The 18553-nt window shown below is 40.8% G+C and overlaps 1 protein-coding gene across 1 annotated transcript in view; it reads right to left on the bottom strand.

The window, feature by feature from the left end:
* Positions 1-18462, bottom strand: part of cfap61 (cilia and flagella associated protein 61) — a gene marked incomplete at its 3' end in the record, with an annotated part of 50272 nt that extends 31810 nt beyond the window's left edge. Inside the window, exons 1-16 of the mRNA XM_079830337.1 lie at positions 18413-18462; positions 18020-18169; positions 15600-15750; positions 15422-15498; positions 15071-15138; positions 14855-14972; positions 14081-14213; positions 11604-11813; positions 11459-11512; positions 11189-11310; positions 10398-10437; positions 5138-5277; positions 4019-4145; positions 3856-3933; positions 3573-3779; positions 2823-2951 (exon numbers count right to left, since the gene is read on the bottom strand). Coding sequence (XP_079686463.1) covers positions 2823-2951; positions 3573-3779; positions 3856-3933; positions 4019-4145; positions 5138-5277; positions 10398-10437; positions 11189-11310; positions 11459-11512; positions 11604-11813; positions 14081-14213; positions 14855-14972; positions 15071-15138; positions 15422-15498; positions 15600-15750; positions 18020-18162 — 1797 coding nt within the window. The 5' untranslated portion in view covers positions 18163-18169; positions 18413-18462. The remainder of the gene's footprint in view (positions 1-2822; positions 2952-3572; positions 3780-3855; positions 3934-4018; positions 4146-5137; positions 5278-10397; positions 10438-11188; positions 11311-11458; positions 11513-11603; positions 11814-14080; positions 14214-14854; positions 14973-15070; positions 15139-15421; positions 15499-15599; positions 15751-18019; positions 18170-18412) is intronic.
* Between the last annotated feature and the right edge of the window lie 91 nt (positions 18463-18553).

The raw sequence follows: 18553 nt of genomic DNA, 5'->3' as shown, positions 1-18553 counted from the left end.
ATCGAAGAACCAGAACCCATTATTCCAAGCTCCCTCATTGTAAGTCCTATTACCTGGTCCGAAGAAACCATTCCCTCCTCCAATGCCTCCACGAACCCTCCGCCGGGCTGTCCACCTGGCTTGCTGTACCTCACTCGGACACGACGCACTCCCACCATTCACTCGGCTCACACGTCACTCGGTACTGGTCACCCAGGGGTCAATGAAACCCTCTCGTTGCTAAAAGAACGCTTCTGGTGGCCAGGGATGGCAAAGGATGTCAGAAGGTACGTGCAGGGCTGTAGGGAGTGTGCCATTTCCAAGTCTCCACGTCATCTTCCAGCTGGTAAGCTCCTTCCTCTGCCCGTTCCAGAACGCCCATGGTCACACCTAGGAGTAGATTTCATCACTGACCTGCCGGTCTCAGATGGTAATACCACCATCCTAGTGGTAGTTGATCGGTTCTCCAAGTCATGTTGTCTGATCCCACTCCCAGGTCTGCCTACTGCCATGGAAACAGCTGAAACACTCTTCAATCAGGTTTTTAGATACTTCGGAGTACCTGAAGATATAGTATCTGACCGAGGTCCCCAGTTCATATCCCGAGTATGGAGATTGTTCTTCTCGCTCCTAGGTATGGCCGTTAGCCTGATGTCGGGGTACCACCCACAGTCGAACGGGCAGACGGAAAGGAAGGAACAGGAAATTGGCCGCTTCCTACGTACCTTCTGTCATGACCACCAGGACTCTTGGAACCAGTTCCTAGGTTGGGCCGAGTACGCCCAAAACTCCCTGAAGCAGTCGACCACTGGACTCACCCCATTCCAATGCGTACTCGGCTTCCAACCTCCACTGTTCCCCTGGGATGGGGAACCCTCCGACGTTCCTGCTGTGGACTACTGGTTCCGAGAGAGCGAGAGGGTCTGGGACTCAGCTCACCATCAGTTGCAGCGGGCCCTGCGCAGACGCAGGATGGTCGCGGATCTTCGGCGTTCTGACACCCCCGTCTTCCAACCTGGTCAGTTGGTGTGGCTTTCTACCCGAGACATCAGAATGCGTCTGCCTTGCAAAAAGCCCAGGTTCATTGGCCCGTTCCCCATCATCAAGCAGGTCAACCCGGTCACATATCAACTCCGTCTGCCACAAGGGTATCGTATTCATCCTACTTTCCATGTTTCACTACTCAAAGCTCACCATCCCTCTGTTTCCCCCACAGGACCTGACGTAGTTCCCGCCGAACCCCCCCTTCCACTCATCCTGGAGGACGGTACGGCCTAGAAGGTCAATGAGATCTTGAACTCCCGACGTCGCGTGGTCAGCTGGAATATCTTGTGGATTGGGAAGGATACGGTCCCGAGGAACGCTCCTGGGTCCCAAGGAACGACATTTTAGATCCCAGTTTACTCCAGACATTCCACGACAGTCATCCTAAGAAGCCAGCTCCGCGGGGTAGAGGACGACCACCACGGCGTCGGGGTTCTCGGCCCTCTGGAGCGGGCCGTGGAGGGGAGGGTACTGTCACAGACACGTCAGGTTCCACCCTTCACCAATCACAGCGCACTCCATCCCCAGAGTACTGATCACTATCACCTGCACCTCATCATGGCATTCATCACCAGCACTATAAGAAGCACACGCACACAGCACTCCACGTCCGGTCTCGTTCGCATATACTGCTACCTATGCTTACCTCAAGGACTCTCCTATCGATACTACCTGTCTCCAGCGTGAATCCCTCCTTCCGTGTTTCCTGTCTGCTGTGTGGGTGTGTTCCTGTCCGTCCCTCTGACCTCCAGCGATCTCCAGTCTCCAGCGATCTCCAGTCTCCAACAATCTCCAGGCTCCAGCGTCATTCTACCTTCTATGCAAAAGACAGTAACTCTCTCACTCATATCACCTTCCTAACTACCATCAACCGCTTAACTCACCTGCTCCACTTCCCATGCTCTACTGTGGTCAATAAACTACCATTCCTGTTAACACCTGTGTCTGCCTCCTGTCTACATGTAACACAAGCATTATTATGGTGGTGAGTTGCATGGAATAGTTAGAAATAGGCAAGGCAAGTTTATTTAAGTAGCACATTTCATACACAATGGTAATTCAAAGTGCTTTACATAGAAAAGGTATTAAAATAATAAATAAATATGCATAAGAAGTAAAAATCGCCCCTGTCTGGAGAGATTGAGAGTCAGGTTTGTGATTTTACACTAGAACTTTTTGGCGGTGTCTATTGTCTTTTCGCTGTGTTGTGGCTTTTCCGTTGTGTTGTGGCATGATTTATTTGTGTTGTGGACTTATGTTTGCTTTTTATTTTGCGTTGTGCTGTGCACTACTGGGCCACCGTAGCCTGACGTCGTCATACTCAATTCTAGTCAGAATATGAGTCTGATACTGCTCCGTTGGGCTGTGATTATGGGGCGTGTTTCAACCGAGCCAGGAAAGACCTCAGTTGGATAGACCTACAACCAATCAGAGCAACTGAGCGATGCATAACGTTAGTTGTCAAATGTCAACAGAACTCAACTGCACTGTGTTGCCAAGTCCACGGGTTGAAGCGACCCCAATTATGTGATATACAGACCCAGGAATGCGACTTTTAATGCCAAAATAACACATATTTTACCCCCCAAATGCCATTTTTTTCTGGAGAATTTCATTGGTCCGAACAGTTTCTGTTTGGGCATAATTACTCCTCTATGGATCAAGTCCAGACCGAACTGCCCGAGCTCAAATGTTGTGGGTGGGGCTAAGCTCGGCTGGCATCCAGGCTAGGGCCACCGCACAAATTGCTTTAAATGCACAATTATGTTCATATTTCAGGAAGCTGGTTTCAGTCTGACCTGTTGTTTGGTGATCTGCTGGGACGGCGCATTGATACCCAGCTCTTCCAGCGGGTAGATTATTTGACGTCTCGGGTTCACCGGCACCATGAAATTAATCATTGTTGCCAGAGAGTGATAACTGACTTTCTGAGAGAAGACAAAGAAGGACAAACAAAGAAATGTTTATGAGCAGATAGCATGGTATGAAAAGGTTGTTGGTTCAAACTCTGAACCAGAAATCAAGACTTTCGATTTACAAACTTTAGAGCAAGTGTTCCCAAAAGTGTTTTTTTTTTTTTCAGCCGGACCCCTAGCCCTGAGATATTTAATTATGGTTCTATGATTTTGGTTAATGGTCACAAAGTTTAAAACATTTACACTTTTTTATTTTGATTGTTTTTATTTTAAAATCATTTATGTATAGGACTGTCCTTATATAAGGTTTATTATTATTATTATTAGATATAAATATATTATTGTTGCAAATTGTGAAGTAATTATAATACAAATATAATAATTTTATTTTACACTACACGTTACAACACTAATATTTACGTCTTAAACTCTTTCCTTTCTAACTCCTCAATCTTTTATTTTGTGCAGAATACTCATTGAATCCTGTAAATTTCTGTCCACAAATGTTTTATTTATTTTATGTTGCATTTTATATTTTAATTGAATAATTTAGTAGCTTTTCATCAACTCGCAAACCTCCCTTAGGGAAACGTGTGTGAGATTACTGTGGTCTTTTTTTTTACTTTTACCCACCTTATGATTGTAATGGGGTGGATGGAGGAGGTAATAGAGGCAGGACTTGTGTGCCAAGCGCAGCACCTCCTTGAAGATATATTTGTTGTGATGCTGGAAAACAGGGTTGAGGAGAAAGTGACACAGTCGGCCGTGTTCCTCTCGCTGGTGATGGCTGAAGTACAAGAACCTCTCGACGTCAAAGTTGGCTCGGATGAACTCAGTCTCCTGGGAGAACATAACACGTGGCCAACGTTTAATGGTAAGAAACAGCAAACACCATCACACGTCATTAAACATTTACCTCTTCATCTCTGATGATTATCAAACCAATAACTCGCCCCTCGACCTGCGCCACAAATGCCTGGAGAGCAGTTCCATCCTGAGAATGAGAGACAATGCTCAGACATCACAAACATAGCTCTGTTGGCAATCTGAGACAGTCTAGTGTGTGGCTGGTGACAGACCGGGTCTTTTCGGGCCTGCAGGAACAGATCCAGATCTTCACTTATGGACTCCCGCTGGCTTAGACTCTCAGTCAAACTCTGGATTGCTGGGATATCTGATGACACTGCCACACGCACCTCCAACGTCCTGATGGACAGAAAAAACATGAATCCAAGCACCAGGACTGCATTTTATAGTCATGCCTGCCAGTATTTTGAAGAAAATGTATTTTGGTAACACTTTACAATAAGGTTTCATTAACATTAGTAAACATGAACAAACAATGAAAAAGTCTTCTAAAGCATTTATTCATCTTACAGTAGTCAATGTTCATTTCAACATTTACTAATACATTATTTAAAATCAAAATTTGTATCTGTTATGTAAGGGATAAAGTACATCCAGCCGGTTGTTATCGCAGAATAAACCCCAACAGAGTGATCAGGACCCCGACGCGAAGCTACTTGTCTCAAGTAAATTAGACACAAAATACTGTCTTGAGTGTAAATATTTTATGAGCTTTTACGCAAAGCTTCCGTGAAGAAAGACAGTCAACGACTGCGGAGTGAGACGTTAACCATATAAGTACCCGGATGAGCAGTTTGTTATTCACTTTGGCGGTTGTTATCTGGGAATAACATACCGCTGGAATGCGCGATTGACCAATCAGAATCAAGTATTCCACAGAGCCATGTAATAATATTATTTAACGGACCTGAGTTAACATGCTTTAACAATGAAAAGTTGTATTTTTATTAACTAACATTAAAAAAATTGAATAAATATTCAAAATCAATATATATTAATAAATATTGCTCATTGTTAACTAATGGGACCTTATTGTAAAGTGTTACCTTTATGTAGCGTTAGTTCTTTAAAATGTATGAATTAATTTCCTAATGAATGTAGCAATGTTGCTTGATTAAAAAATCGACTGGCTTCCTAAAAACATCTGAGGCCAAATATGTTAGAACACACAGAATAATTGATTTATCTTCAGTAGAATCTGTTTTTATTCACTAACAAGGCCACAATATTGTTCTTTTACTACATTGTGGTTTCAACCATGCGTTATTTCACCATTCATCTCATAGACGCTTTCTTTAGAGACTGATTTAGATGGTTGAGGGTGTATGTACCCGAGCAGAGCCCACCGGTGACACAGGTAGAGCTCCTGCGTGAAGATGCTGGTGTCACGAGGGGCGACTCTGATGAAGGACTGCAGCAGCGGGAAATCTGGAGTCAGTTTACTCACTGAGATCACACAGAAGTCTCGATCCTGTGGAACACATGAACACCATTACAAATGAAATCATATCTATTATATTTATTCAAATTTACATATCAAAAATACAGTAAAACTGTGAAATATTATTACAATTTAAAATAACTGTTTTATAATATATGTTCAAACGTAATGTATTCCTGTGATCAAAGCTGAATTTTTAGCACGATTCTTCAGAAATCATTCTGATTATGCTGATTTATATTAACATGTCTTATTAATATCCATTTTGACCAACATATTGCATTCTTTCTGAAAAATCAAATCAAAATCAAATCAAATCAAATCACTTTATTTGTCACTCTACATATGCACAAGTGCAACAGTAGGTGAAATTCTTAGGTGCAGTTCCGAGCAACATGGTAGTCATGACATGACATGTACAACATTTAAAGCAGCATCAGATTACACTGATGCGCCCACAATTACTCACAGCACAGTAAACTCTACAATAAACAATAAATAATTTACACAATGTGAGTGTAGTTCTCACAGCTTTAAACAATATACACATACTTACAATATACATATACTTTAAACAATATACACTAAACATACACTAAACAATATACATTACGCTATAATAGTAATAATAATATACAATGTACAGTATAAAATATTATTCACAGATTGAAAAATTGAAATCCAAAGTGCAATAGATGCTGTATGATAAATAAATGTGTATATAATGTGTGTTTATCTACAGTGGGTTGTGCTGAGTGATATTCTGTCCAGTGTGTGTTATGATCCTGATGGGTCAAGAGTTAAGGAGTCTGATTGTTTGTGGGAAGAAGCTGTTCTGGAGTCGGCTGGTGCGTGATCTGATGCTGCGGTACCGTCTGCCTGATGGCATCAGTGAGAGCAGCCCATGGTTCGGGTGGCTAGAGTCTCTGATGATCCTCTGAGCTCTCTTCACACACCGCCTGACATAAATGTCCTGGAGGGAGGGAAGCTCACCTCCGATGATGCAGCTGGCCGTGCGCACTACCCTTTGCAGGGCTTTGCGGCTGCGGGCGGTACTGTTGCCGTACCAGGTGGTGATGCAGCCAGTCAGCAGGCTCTCTATGGTGCAGGTGTAGAACCGTGTGAGGATGTGGCGGCTCATTCCAAACCTCCTCAGCCGTCGCAGGAAGAAAAGGCGCTGATGAGCCTTCTTCACAACGGCCTCGGTGTGGACGGACCATGAGAGTTCCTCTGTGATGTGGACACCGAGGAACTTGAAGCTGCTGACTCTCTCCACCGGTGCTCCATCGATGGTGATGGGGCGGTGTTCTCTCTCATTCCTCCTGAAGTCGACCACCAGCTCCTTGGTCTTGCTGACGTTGAGGGAGAGGTTGTGCTCCTGACACCACCGTGTCAGAGTGTGCACCTCCTCTCTGTAGGCCGTTTCATCATTGTCAGTGATGAGACCTACCACCGTCGTATCGTCAGCAAACTTGATGATGGTGTTGGAGCTGTGGGTTGCCACACAGTCATGTGTGTACAAAGAGTACAGGAGTGGGCTGAGAACACAGCCCTGAGGGGCTCCAGTGTTGAGAGTCAGTGGTGAGGAGATGTTACTGCCCATTCTGACCACCTGGCGTCTGTTTGACAGGAAGTCCAGGATCCAGCTGCATAACAAGCTGTTTAAGCCGAGAGCCCGGAGTTTAATGTCAAGTATGGAGGGCACAATGGTGTTGAATGCTGAGCTGTAGTCTACAAACAGCATTCTCACATATGTGTTCCTCTTTTCCAGGTGGGAGAGAGCAGTGTGAATTGTTGATGAAATGGCATCATCAGTGGAGCGGTTTTTGCGGTATGCAAACTGCAGTGGGTCCAGTGAGGGGGGGAGAACAGAGCAGATGTGGTTTCTGACTAGTCTCTCAAAGCATTTGCTGATGATGGGGGTCAGAGCAACAGGACGCCAGTCGTTTAAGCAGAGTGTTTTTGACTGCTTAGGTACAGGAACAATGGTGGACGTTTTGAAGCATGTGGGGACCACAGACAGGGAGAGGGACAGGTTAAAAATGTCCGTGAAAACTCCAGCCAGTTGGCGCGCGCACGCTCTGATGACGCGGCCGGGAATCCCGTCTGGACCCGCAGCTTTACGGACGTTCACCCGCCGGAAGGATCGGGTTACATCCGCTTCAGATACGGAGAGTGCACTAACCTCTGTATCTTCAGCCGCGAGCTCTCTCTCCGCGAGGGCGGTGTTATTTCCCTCAAAGCGAGCATAAAAGGTGTTGAGCTCGTCCGGGAGAGAGGCAGCGGTGTTCACGGTGGAGTTTGTGTTCCCTTTATAGTCTGTGATGGTGTTAATTCCCCTCCACATGCTTCTGGAGTCGGTGGTGTTGAACTGTCCTTCAATCTTGTCCCTGTACTGGCGTTTTGCTGCTTTGATTGTTTTCCGGAGGGCATAACTTGCTTGTTTATGCTCCTCCGCATTACCAGAGTTAAAAGTGAAGGTCCGCGCATTGAGTGCCGCGCGAACATCCCCATTTATCCACGGCTTCTGGTTTGGGTACAGCCGAATTGTTTTGGTCGGAACAACGTCATCTACGCACTTCCTGATGAAACACGTTACGCTATCAGCGTAGACCTCGATGTCGTCATCAGAGGCCGACCGGAACATCTCCCAGTCCGCGTGATCAAAACAGTCTTGTAGCATAGAGTCCGATTGGTCTGACCAGCACTGGATGGTTCTGAGGGCGGGTGCTTCCTGTTTCAGTCTCTGCCTGTAAGCGGGCAAAAGTAGAATGGACGCGTGATCTGATTTGCCGAATGGTGGGCGAGGGAGGGACTTGTAACCCTCCTTGAAGGGGGAGTAGCAGTGGTCTAAAACACGGTTCCCTCGCGTGTTGATGCTAACATGTTGGTGGTATTTGGGTGCGATGCGCTTGAAGTTGGCTTTGTTAAAGTCCCCGGTCACAATAAACGCAGCCTCAGGATGCGCGGTTTCCTGCTCACTCACTGACCTATACAGTTCCTTTAGTGCCCGGTCTGTGTCGGCTTGTGGGGGAATATACACCGCTGTGATGATGACCGCGGTGAATTCCCTCGGTAGCCAGAATGGTCGGCACAGAACCATGAGAAATTCCAGATCAGGAGAGCAGAAAGACTTGATAGAGTGTACGTTCCTCTGATCACACCAGGATCGGTTGATCATAAAACACACACCCCCGCCTTTGCTTTTCCCGGAGAGATCTTTTTCTCTGTCCATCCGATGCACGGAGAACCCCGTGGTTTCGATGGCTGAGTCTGGAATCTCAGCGGACATCCAAGTTTCTGTAAGGCAGATAATGCAGCAGTCCCTCGTGTCTCGTTGGAAAGAGATCCGCGCTCTCAGCTCGCAGAGTTTATTGTCCAGAGACTGAACATTTGCCAGTAAAATACTGGGAAGCGGGGGTCGGTTTGCGCGGCGTCTTAATCTGACGAGTACGCCAGCTCTACAGCCCCTTCTCCGGCCGCGTCTCCGCGGCCGGGCCACCCAGACAAGGGGTTCCGCTGCTGTGTTTGTAAACGGCGTGTCGTCGTTGATGAATTTAAAGTCCGGTTTTCGGTGTGCGATTGCCGAACCAATGTCCAAAAGTGTCTGTCTGTCGTACGTAGTAAGGCAGACAACATCCAAGACAAAAAACACAAAAACTATAAACAGAACAAACAAAAAACTACAATGCTTCAGCAGAGCTTGCGACGTTGCGGCCGTCCTCGGCGCCATCTTGACTCATCAAAACAAAGGTATTAAAGGATTAGTTCACTTTTAAATAAACTTTTGCTGATAATTTACTCACCCCCATATCATCCAAGATGTCCATGTCTTTCTTTCCGCAGGCAAAAAGAAATTAAGGTTTTTGATGAAAACATTCCAGGATATTTCTCCATATAATGGACTTCAATGGGCTCCAAACGGTTCAAGGTCCAAATGACAGTTTCAGTGCAGCTTTAAACGGCTTTAAACGATACCAAACGATGAATAAGGGTCTTTTCTAGCGAAACGATCAGTTTCTGCGAGAAACCGAGCAGTATTTATGCTATTATTTTACCTCTTTTCAGACGAACGTGATCATCTCTGAGCTCCGCCATAACTTCCGCTAAGTGAGGTCAAAAAACGAGCGTGGTCATAGATGTATACGTAGATGCCTCTTTAGCGCCTGCACGGATCAGAAGAATGAGGCATCTAAGATCGATATATCTATGACCACGCTCGTATTTTGACCTCACTTAGCGGAAGTTATGGCGGAGCTCAGAGATGATCACGTTCGTCTGATAAGAGTTAAAACAATAGCATAAATACTGCTCAGTGTCTCGCAGAAACTGATCGTTTTGCTAGAAAAGACCCTTATTCATCGTCTGGTATCGTTTAAAGCCCTTTGAAGCTGCACTGAAACTGTCATTTGGACCTTGAACCGTTTGGAGAAAAATTCTGGAATGTTTTCATCAAAAACCTTAATTTCTTTTCGACTGCAGAAAGAAAGACATGGACATCTTAGATGACATGGGGGTGAGTAAATTATCAGCAAAAGTTTATTTAAAAGTGAACAAATCCTTTAATTTCTTGCAAAAAATCAATCTAACTGATCCCAAACCTTTCAACGATAGTGTATTCACGCTCATGTTATGTTAAACCGGTGACTTTTTTCTTCCACAGAACTCAAAAGGAGATATTTTGAAGAATGTCACTGCTGTTTTCATAATAAGCTATCATGTGTCTTCAGAAGGCTTGGCATACAGCGCATACATCATATGAACTACCGTTGCTACTTTTTGTAGGAAAAGGGAGAGTAAATAATGCAAATTTACATTTTTGGGTGAATCAATTGATTATTTGGGTGATTCCTTTAAAGGCACAGTTCACCCAAAAAATTTACAATTTCATGACTTACTCACCCTCATGAGTTTCTTTCCTCTGTTGAACACAAAATGAGATATTTTAAGGAATAGTATTGTTTATTTATACTATGGAAGTCAATGGCTACCGTCCACTGTTTGATTATCAACATTCTTCATAACATCTTATTGTGTGTTCAGCAGAAGAAAGAAACTCATACAGGTCTGGAACAACTTGTGAGTAAGTGATGATAAAATGAGCATTTTTGGGTGAACTATGCCTTGAATAAGCTGATTTATGCACTTACCGGAAACAGTTTAAACAGGTACGGCAAGAAATCAGCTGATCTTTGAGGAGAGAAGACGAAAACAGAAATGATCACTTATGAGCATCATCTGTTTCTGTAGGTGCAATGAGAAAGGCTGTCATGTTGGGCACTAAAAAGGAGAGTGTGGTCTAGTTGGTCTCGCTGTCACTTTAAGCATTCTACTCATTAATTACATGTTCATGCTCTGTGGGTGGGACAGGCCTCCATATTCCACAACAGCTGGCCAATAAGGTGGCACACAGACCAGCTCAGCAGGAGCCAAATAACACTCAGACTGGTTTTTACAACAGCTCCTCGCTGAAAGCCACTGGAGCTCGGCCAGACAGTTTTCACTTAACCAAATTTAATTTAACCAGTACAAATTCTGCCGACTTTTCATAGCTTACATACTTTAGAGGAGCTATATTTTACATTTGCGTAGTATTTTCCCACTAAAGTCATGGTTTCTTGCACCAAAAACAGTTATAATTGAGTTTTTCATGAAACCTGACTGTCCACCCTCTGACCCCTTGAATTAAACGGGCTGTTCTAGTATTGCTAGAATGTTCTGGCTGGTTTAAGAATGTTGCTTTGCAGTTTTGGGTGGTTGCTGTGGTTTTACACTGTAAAAAAAGTTATATTTCAAAGTTGTAAATGAAACAAAGATTATTAGAGTACGTTTTACCAGAAGATACCGTTTTCAGTTTAATTCGATGTGTGTTTCTTTGTCATTATTTGTGAAATTTACTAGCATTTTTCTTTCCCTGTGTACTTGTCTAAGACTTTCTCACCTCATTTCAAACTTCTTTTCCATGGTGAAGAACTGGATGCAGAATGCATTAGGAGGTCCGTCTGGTTCATAGTCCTCACTGGAGTCCACTGCGTCTTTGATGTTTGACTCAACATACTCTGGCTAGTTCGAAAAATCCATAGAGAGACAAAAACAAGCATTTTACATGAGGTACTTGACATGACCCACATTTGGAGGGATTCCCAAATATAGAAACCATTATTAAAATGCAAACGTGGAAAGAAATGTCTCAAAAATGATGATGTCTGACCTGAGATATGTCAGTAGGCTCGTCTCCACTCTCTTCCTCTGCCATCAGTTCACCCTGTGAATTTTTATTTGGGTTAGTAAAGGAGCTGGAATTCACACATAAATGATCATCATTATACAAGCTGAACGTGTCTTTTGAAACTCACTTCCACAGGTTCTTTGGTTTCAGAAGATTCCTGAGCATCAGTGACATCGTTTTCCTCCTCCAGCGGTTGCGGTTCCTCTGGTGGTTCCTCTTGATGTGCTGAATTTGTCTTTCTCAGTCCTTCAAATGCTCCAAGTTCAAAGCACTGATTGAGAAGCTTCAAATTCATTTCACCACTCAGAGTGACAAAGCCCACGACAGCTCCTTCACTCTGTGTAAGCACACACACACACACACACACACACACACACACACACACACACACACACACACACACACTTTAATTTGAATATGATTACATGTTTTTGCATGACAGTAAAAAAATAAAATCCTTCTTTTTGGACACATTTGGGCACGAAGGTCACAAGTGTGATTCCAATTTTTTTTTAAATAAATGTTATATCACCATCTTTGATCAAATAAATTATATCAATTTATGATTTTTTTTGTGATTTTTGGGGTATGAATTAATTTATTTACCTCTATATTTTTTATGTAAAATACGCTTATTTTTATGTTATATTTAATATTTCTTTAATTTCAGTAAAAAATAGCCACTAGATGGCAATGTAACTCAATGGCTGCATATGGGCTGAACTCTGTAAACCAATGTTTGAACAACTTTTTATGTTTGCCACATTGAGAATGTTGTATACGCTCACACCTTCATTTTTGTGTATGTATGATCTGCATTGTGTTGGATTTATTGATTTTTATTGGACAAATAAATAAAAAAATATGCTCGGAATTACAGTTTTTCCATTCATTCCTATGGGTGCCCATTTTTGTCCACGAAGGCGGGATTAAGGACTTTTTTTTCCGAATCGAGTCAATTTTTTTGGTGTGTGTTCAGGTGGCAAATTTAGGAAAAGTAGCCAAGTCTTGTACCGCTCAGATTAAAGAAAGTATTTAAAAAAAGTTAATAATAAAAAAAAAAAAAAAAAAAAACGATTTTGCCATTTGTCCAGAAGATGGCTTTGAAGGGGGGTCTAATGCTATTTTATGCATTCTGACTTATTTACACTGTTAAAGAGTTGATTCTCATGCTAAACATGGCCAAAATTTGAAAATACGAGTTGGACGTATGACAGAGTATTTATGTGCCAAATACTCTCCGTCAGGATTTGAATACGTTTCGGAAAGTTTTTTTTGACGTCACTAAGGGTGGAATTGCTTGTATGGGCACATCTCCCGGATGAGCGCATCTGCCCATCAACGAGCTTCGCTTGGGTTACGGAAGCCGTCGGCAGCGCTGTCATTTTGTTTTTAGACCACAAAATCAACAAAGTGTGTTTCTGGTTGTGAGGGTTCAGCTTCCCAAATAACCCAGTGTTAAAGAAAATGTACACAGTTTGTTTTTCCGGAGCAGCAACGGAGTTCTGCGAGAGTGTGTGTTTGTTCCTGGTCACGAGTCAAAACCGCAGGTGGTGAGTGAAACTGCATCAAATGTCTGTGTTTTGTTGGCAATCGGCGCATAAGTGCATTTAATGTAAACAACACAAATGTATAGTGAATCGAAAGTTATCCAGGGATAATGCTTTGATGTATTATGTGTGTGTGTGTGTGTGCGCATGCTCGTGTCTCTTTAGCTCCGCCCACTGCACTTTTGCACAAGCTCGGCTGTTTTCGGAAAGAATCGGTACAGCGTATCTGTCTTTTATAAATATGATAAAACTAAAGACTCTTTAGAGATATGAAGGATGCAATACTACTCTATCAATACTCAAGATGGCAGAAACTGTGTGTGTTCTGTACCCTTTATTCCTAGGGATAATGGGGTAAAATAATGGTTATTTTTCTTAAAGAAAAATATAATTCCTTTCTATTTCTTTTTTTTGGGGGGTGAAATATGACCGTGACATGCTCCTGACAGATTTCATGAAATTCGCCCATTTATAATTTAAAACTCTCATAAAAGACCTAGAAAAACAACACCTCTGTAATAATTTATGAATTTTTCTCTCATTTTTTTTTTTGTAATCCTCCTGGGCAATGTAGTACAGTTGTCCTGCTGAATGGACGGGACATTCAGACAAAAGGCAAAACCGCTACAGATGTCTGGACACAATATGTTCAGTGTGAGTATGTCTTGGCAGGGCATGAGCTCTCATCTGCCATATGTCGCATGAACACATGTCAGCATGCGCCGCAGGGGAGAGAGTGGGGCGATCTGTCGTCCTGTCATTCCTGAGAAAACACAAACTAACACAATTTCTGCCCCACTTTGGATAAAGAGTCTGTGAACTTACGGATTACTGGGCTATTTTTCTCAGTAGATAGAAGCAAGAGGCATACAAAATTATCCAGTTGCTCTCCATTTTGTTATTTAAGAGAAAAACCTGATAGATAAGTACAAATTTGTGCACATAGGAAAAATGACCTTTTTCTTAAAAACCAAATGATCTGAGTTGTATTATTATTTTTAGCTCTATACTACAGGATGCTATAAGCTCCCAATTGTAAAAAAACATGACTAACTTCACAGACGACTGTATGGTTCTCCTCATCTTGAGCCTCGATGAGCTCAGACAGGAAGTACGGCCCGTAGGACTCCACCAGTGGCGTGATCTGCTCCGCAAATATGTGCATGATGTCATCGAGATCCTCTACTCTGGGGAATTTGAAGTTATTGCATCGGGAATTTAATTCATCACTCTGCTGCAAATGTCCTGTATAAACTGTATATTGATATAAACTGTGTACAGAAGGACAAAAACAGTCTAGACGTGGATTATGATCGGCTTCACATTAGATGAAACTGTCTGAGTGAATTTCACTGAAACATGCTTGGCTATATTTCAAGTGAAAAAAAAACGGAGGGATTTTTCTTTTGCACAGAGAAAATGAATATTTTAAGACCATCATGATTTTTTTATTACAATTAAGCACATTTTCCCCCATTATTGTAATGTTTATGGATGTTTTACTTTGTAGTTCTTTGTTATTTTTATTGTTCTTATCATTAGTTTCTCATTAATACAAGACTATTGAAGTATTTGTCACTAATACAGTAAATATTAACAATTTTAAATTCAATTCAGCATAATAGTATCATGACATTAAAATGCTTTACAATAAAACAACAATTTGATATTAAAAATCTAATAAAGTACATAATATATAAAACATATTCAATTAAAATGTATTCAAAAAATGTGCTTAATTCTCATGAACAAAATGTCCTAATGCAGTGAAATATGACCCAGCATGTTCTTCTTCATTTCCATAAGTGAGTGAGAGGTGTTTGTAAACCTGGCTCTGCGGATGTGAAGTCGAGGGCAGTGACTGTGTCGATGACAAACGTAGGCCGAATACTGAACTTCCTCCTTAACAGGCGTCAGGGGTTCAAAGATCTTCTCCAGTGCTGTCTCTGATGTAAAGAGCATGACAGAAAATGTCTTAATGTGTTGAACAATGTCACTCTCAATGCCAGCATACAAAAATATCCAAAGTGGTATTCATTTTTACCAAGTGAGCCTCTGTATGGAGTCAGAAGGCAGATGTATTCCAGCTCCACAACGGCATTGAAAACTGTTCTAGACGTTGCATCGGAAGGAAATAAAAATCTTTGTTCATGAAATTTGATATAACATGACTGAGTGGATACAGGAAGGCATTGCTATACAGTCAATACAATTTGTGCGGCCTAAGGTCATATTCACTCTAACCAAATAACTATAGAAAAATCTGTCTTGTTTTATTACGTTAAATATAAAGCAATGAGCAGACTGAGAGTATTCATGTAATACAGACGAACTGTAATTCTTATAGTTGAACTTCACAAAGCCTGTTCACCTTTACAAAGGACTTTCCTTTTACCTCACTATCTCTTTAGCGCCCCCTATGGAGAAGCCAGGATGAGCCACAAATAGACGCAGGAAAAGAGTGTTCATGGGCTGGAAAATAACAGAAACAAGACTGGATCAATCAGGGGGCTGTAAAAAATATATGTTAAATATTAATGGACACCTTGGTTTAGCCTATTTGCTTTACTTACAGTGAATTTCTCTCCATTTACATGATTCTGAAGTAAATTCTCCCAGCATGCCTGATCCACCAGCTCTTCAGTGGGGTGATCTGAGAAAGATGCATGGGCCAGCACTTCACTCTTAGTGGTGCTCAGGGTCACGGCTAAATTTGCTTTCTCACTGCAATGATAAATGAAAACAATAATCTCCTTTATAGTCAAATTTACACTTCAGAAGTACTTCTGGATTGTTAATTTGGTGTCTTTACACAGACTGTGGCATTAATGCATTTACACAGCAGTTTTAATGCTATACTTTTATACTATGGGGGCTAAGGTGGGTCAGATCAGGCATGATTTAGTCTGGCTTTTATGCAGGATTATGTCTTTACACAGCTTGTGAGCAGGCACAGAGCAGCCTTAAAGGGTTAGTTCACCCAAAAATGAAAAATAGCCCATGATTTTGATCACCCTCAAGTCATCCTAGGTGTATATGACATTCTTCTGTCAGACGAACACAATCGGAGTGTCCTTCCAAGCTTTATAATGGCTGTGAATGGTTGTTTCGTTTTTGAAGTCCATAAAAGTACATCTATCCATCATATGTAACTGCTCCACACGGCTCCGAAGTGGCGCGTTTGTGTAAGAAAAATATCCATATTTAAAACTTTATAAAGCAAAATATCTAGCTTCCGCCACATCGGAGGCACTACACTTTTTCCATAATTTGAATACGGAAGGCGATCTGGTGGAAGCTAGATATTTTACTTTATAACTTTTTAAATATGGTTATTTTTCTTACACAAACGCATCGCTTCGCTTCAGAAGGCCTTTATTAACCCCCGGAGCCGTGTGGAGCAGTTATATGATGGATAGATGCACTTTTATGGACTTAAAAAACAAAACAACCATTCACTGCCATTATAAAGCTTGGAAGAGCCAGGACATTTTTAATATAACTCTGATTTTATTTGTCTGAAAGAAGAATATTATATACACCTAGGATGACTTGAATGAAATCATGGGTTAATTTTCATTTTTGGGTGAACTATCCTTTTAAATCCGCTGTGTAAAGATGTCTAGGAAACAAGTCTGAGCAATGACCTACTTCGGATTTTGACTGTGACCTTTGCTGTCAAATCGATTAATCTCATCTAACACAGAAGTTTGTAAATATATATATATAAAACAGTTTTTATTGTGAAAAATTGTTAAAATTTAAAAAAATTTATTTCTGTTTTAATATACTTTAAAATATAATTTATTTCTGGGATGCAAAGCTGAATTTTCAGCAACGTTTCTCCAGTCTTCAGTGTCACATGATCCTTCAGAAATCATTCTAATATGATTTATTATCAATGTTGGAAACAGTTGTGCTGCTTAATATTTTTTTTATAACCTATGATACTTTTTTTCAGGATTCTTTGATGAATAAAGAACAGCATTTATTTAAAATGGAAATTGTTTGTAATAATATATACTACCGTTCAAAAGTTCGGGGTCAGTCATGTTTTTTCTTTCTTTTTTTGAAAGAAATTAATACTTTTATTCAGCAAAGTTGTGTTAAATTGCGAAAATGTGAATTATATTGTCAGAAAAAAAATCTACTTTGAATAAATGCTGCTATTTTAAACGTTTTATTCATCAATGAACCCTGAAAAAAAGTATCATAGGCTAAAAAAATTAAGCAGCACAACTGTTTCTAACATTGATGTCAAAGGTTAATCTCATTCAAAATAAAAGTTTGTTTACATAATATATGTGTGTGTACTGTGTATAATTATTATAAATACACACACATAGTGTACATGTATAAGAAATACTTGCATGTATATACTGTGAGTATATTTATATAATTTATATTATATATAAATATTTGATATAGACATAACAAATATTTCTTAAATTTATACATTTATGTACAGTATATATTTAAGAAATATTTGTTTTATCTATATCAAATATTTATATATAATATAAATATACTTACAGTATATACATGCAAGTATTTCTTATACATGTACACTATGTGTGTGTATTTATAATAATTATACACAGTACACACACATATACTATGTAAACACACATTTTTATTTTAGATGTAATTAATCGTTTGACAGCACTAATGATAACTAAGTATCAAATCATTATATTCGAATGATTTCTGAAGGATCATGTGACACTGAAGATTGGAGTAATGATGCTGAAAATTCAGCTTTGCATCCCAGAAATAAATTATATTTTAAAGTATATTAAAACAGAAAAACATTATTTTGAATTGTAACAATATTTCACAATATTACTGTTTTTTTTCTGTATTTTTCATCAAATGAATGCAGCCTTGGGAGCAGAAGAGGCTTCTTTCAAAAGCATAAAACATAGTAATGCTCCCAAAATATTTTGTTCTTGTGAGACTAATGACTTTCATCTGACTAACTCTTAACACTTACAGAAGATGGATGACATTGAGTCTCCCAAACACAGCAACAGCAGCCGGTCTGATCAGATGATCGATCTCTTCAGCATCTGACCATTCTGTCCTCCTCACAGTCACACTCTCAGCTTTACCAGCGGATGAAGTGACAGTGCTCATGTTAAATCTAATACAGTACATACATATGATTAGATACAGACATAAACTGTGTTGTAGCTGTAAAAAAAAATGTTTTATTTGATTTTATTTCACGTCTGCACTACCAATCAAACGTTTAGACGCACTGAATTGCTAAACAAATCAATTAACGTTAAGAATCTTTAGTTTGAACTTCGTCACTCGTAAACAATAAACAAGAAAACAACGTTACAATGAAGACAAATATAATATAAAGGCGATATAAACAGACCTTTCGTGTGAGAATACTAAAAACCAGCAGTAACGTTCACGTAATCTTTCATATGCAGTTAACGCTAACCGTTAGCAAGCGTTCTGTAACCATGGTGACACGAATCAGCTCGTGACGTAGCTGCAGTCAGAGGTTACAGTG

The sequence above is a fragment of the Gobio gobio genome (assembly GCF_949357685.1).
Source record: "Gobio gobio genome assembly, chromosome: 12".
Classification (NCBI taxonomy): Eukaryota; Metazoa; Chordata; class Actinopteri; order Cypriniformes; family Gobionidae; genus Gobio; species Gobio gobio.
The sequence above is the reverse complement of the archived record's forward strand: the minus strand, read 5'-3'. Positions and strand labels throughout refer to the sequence as shown.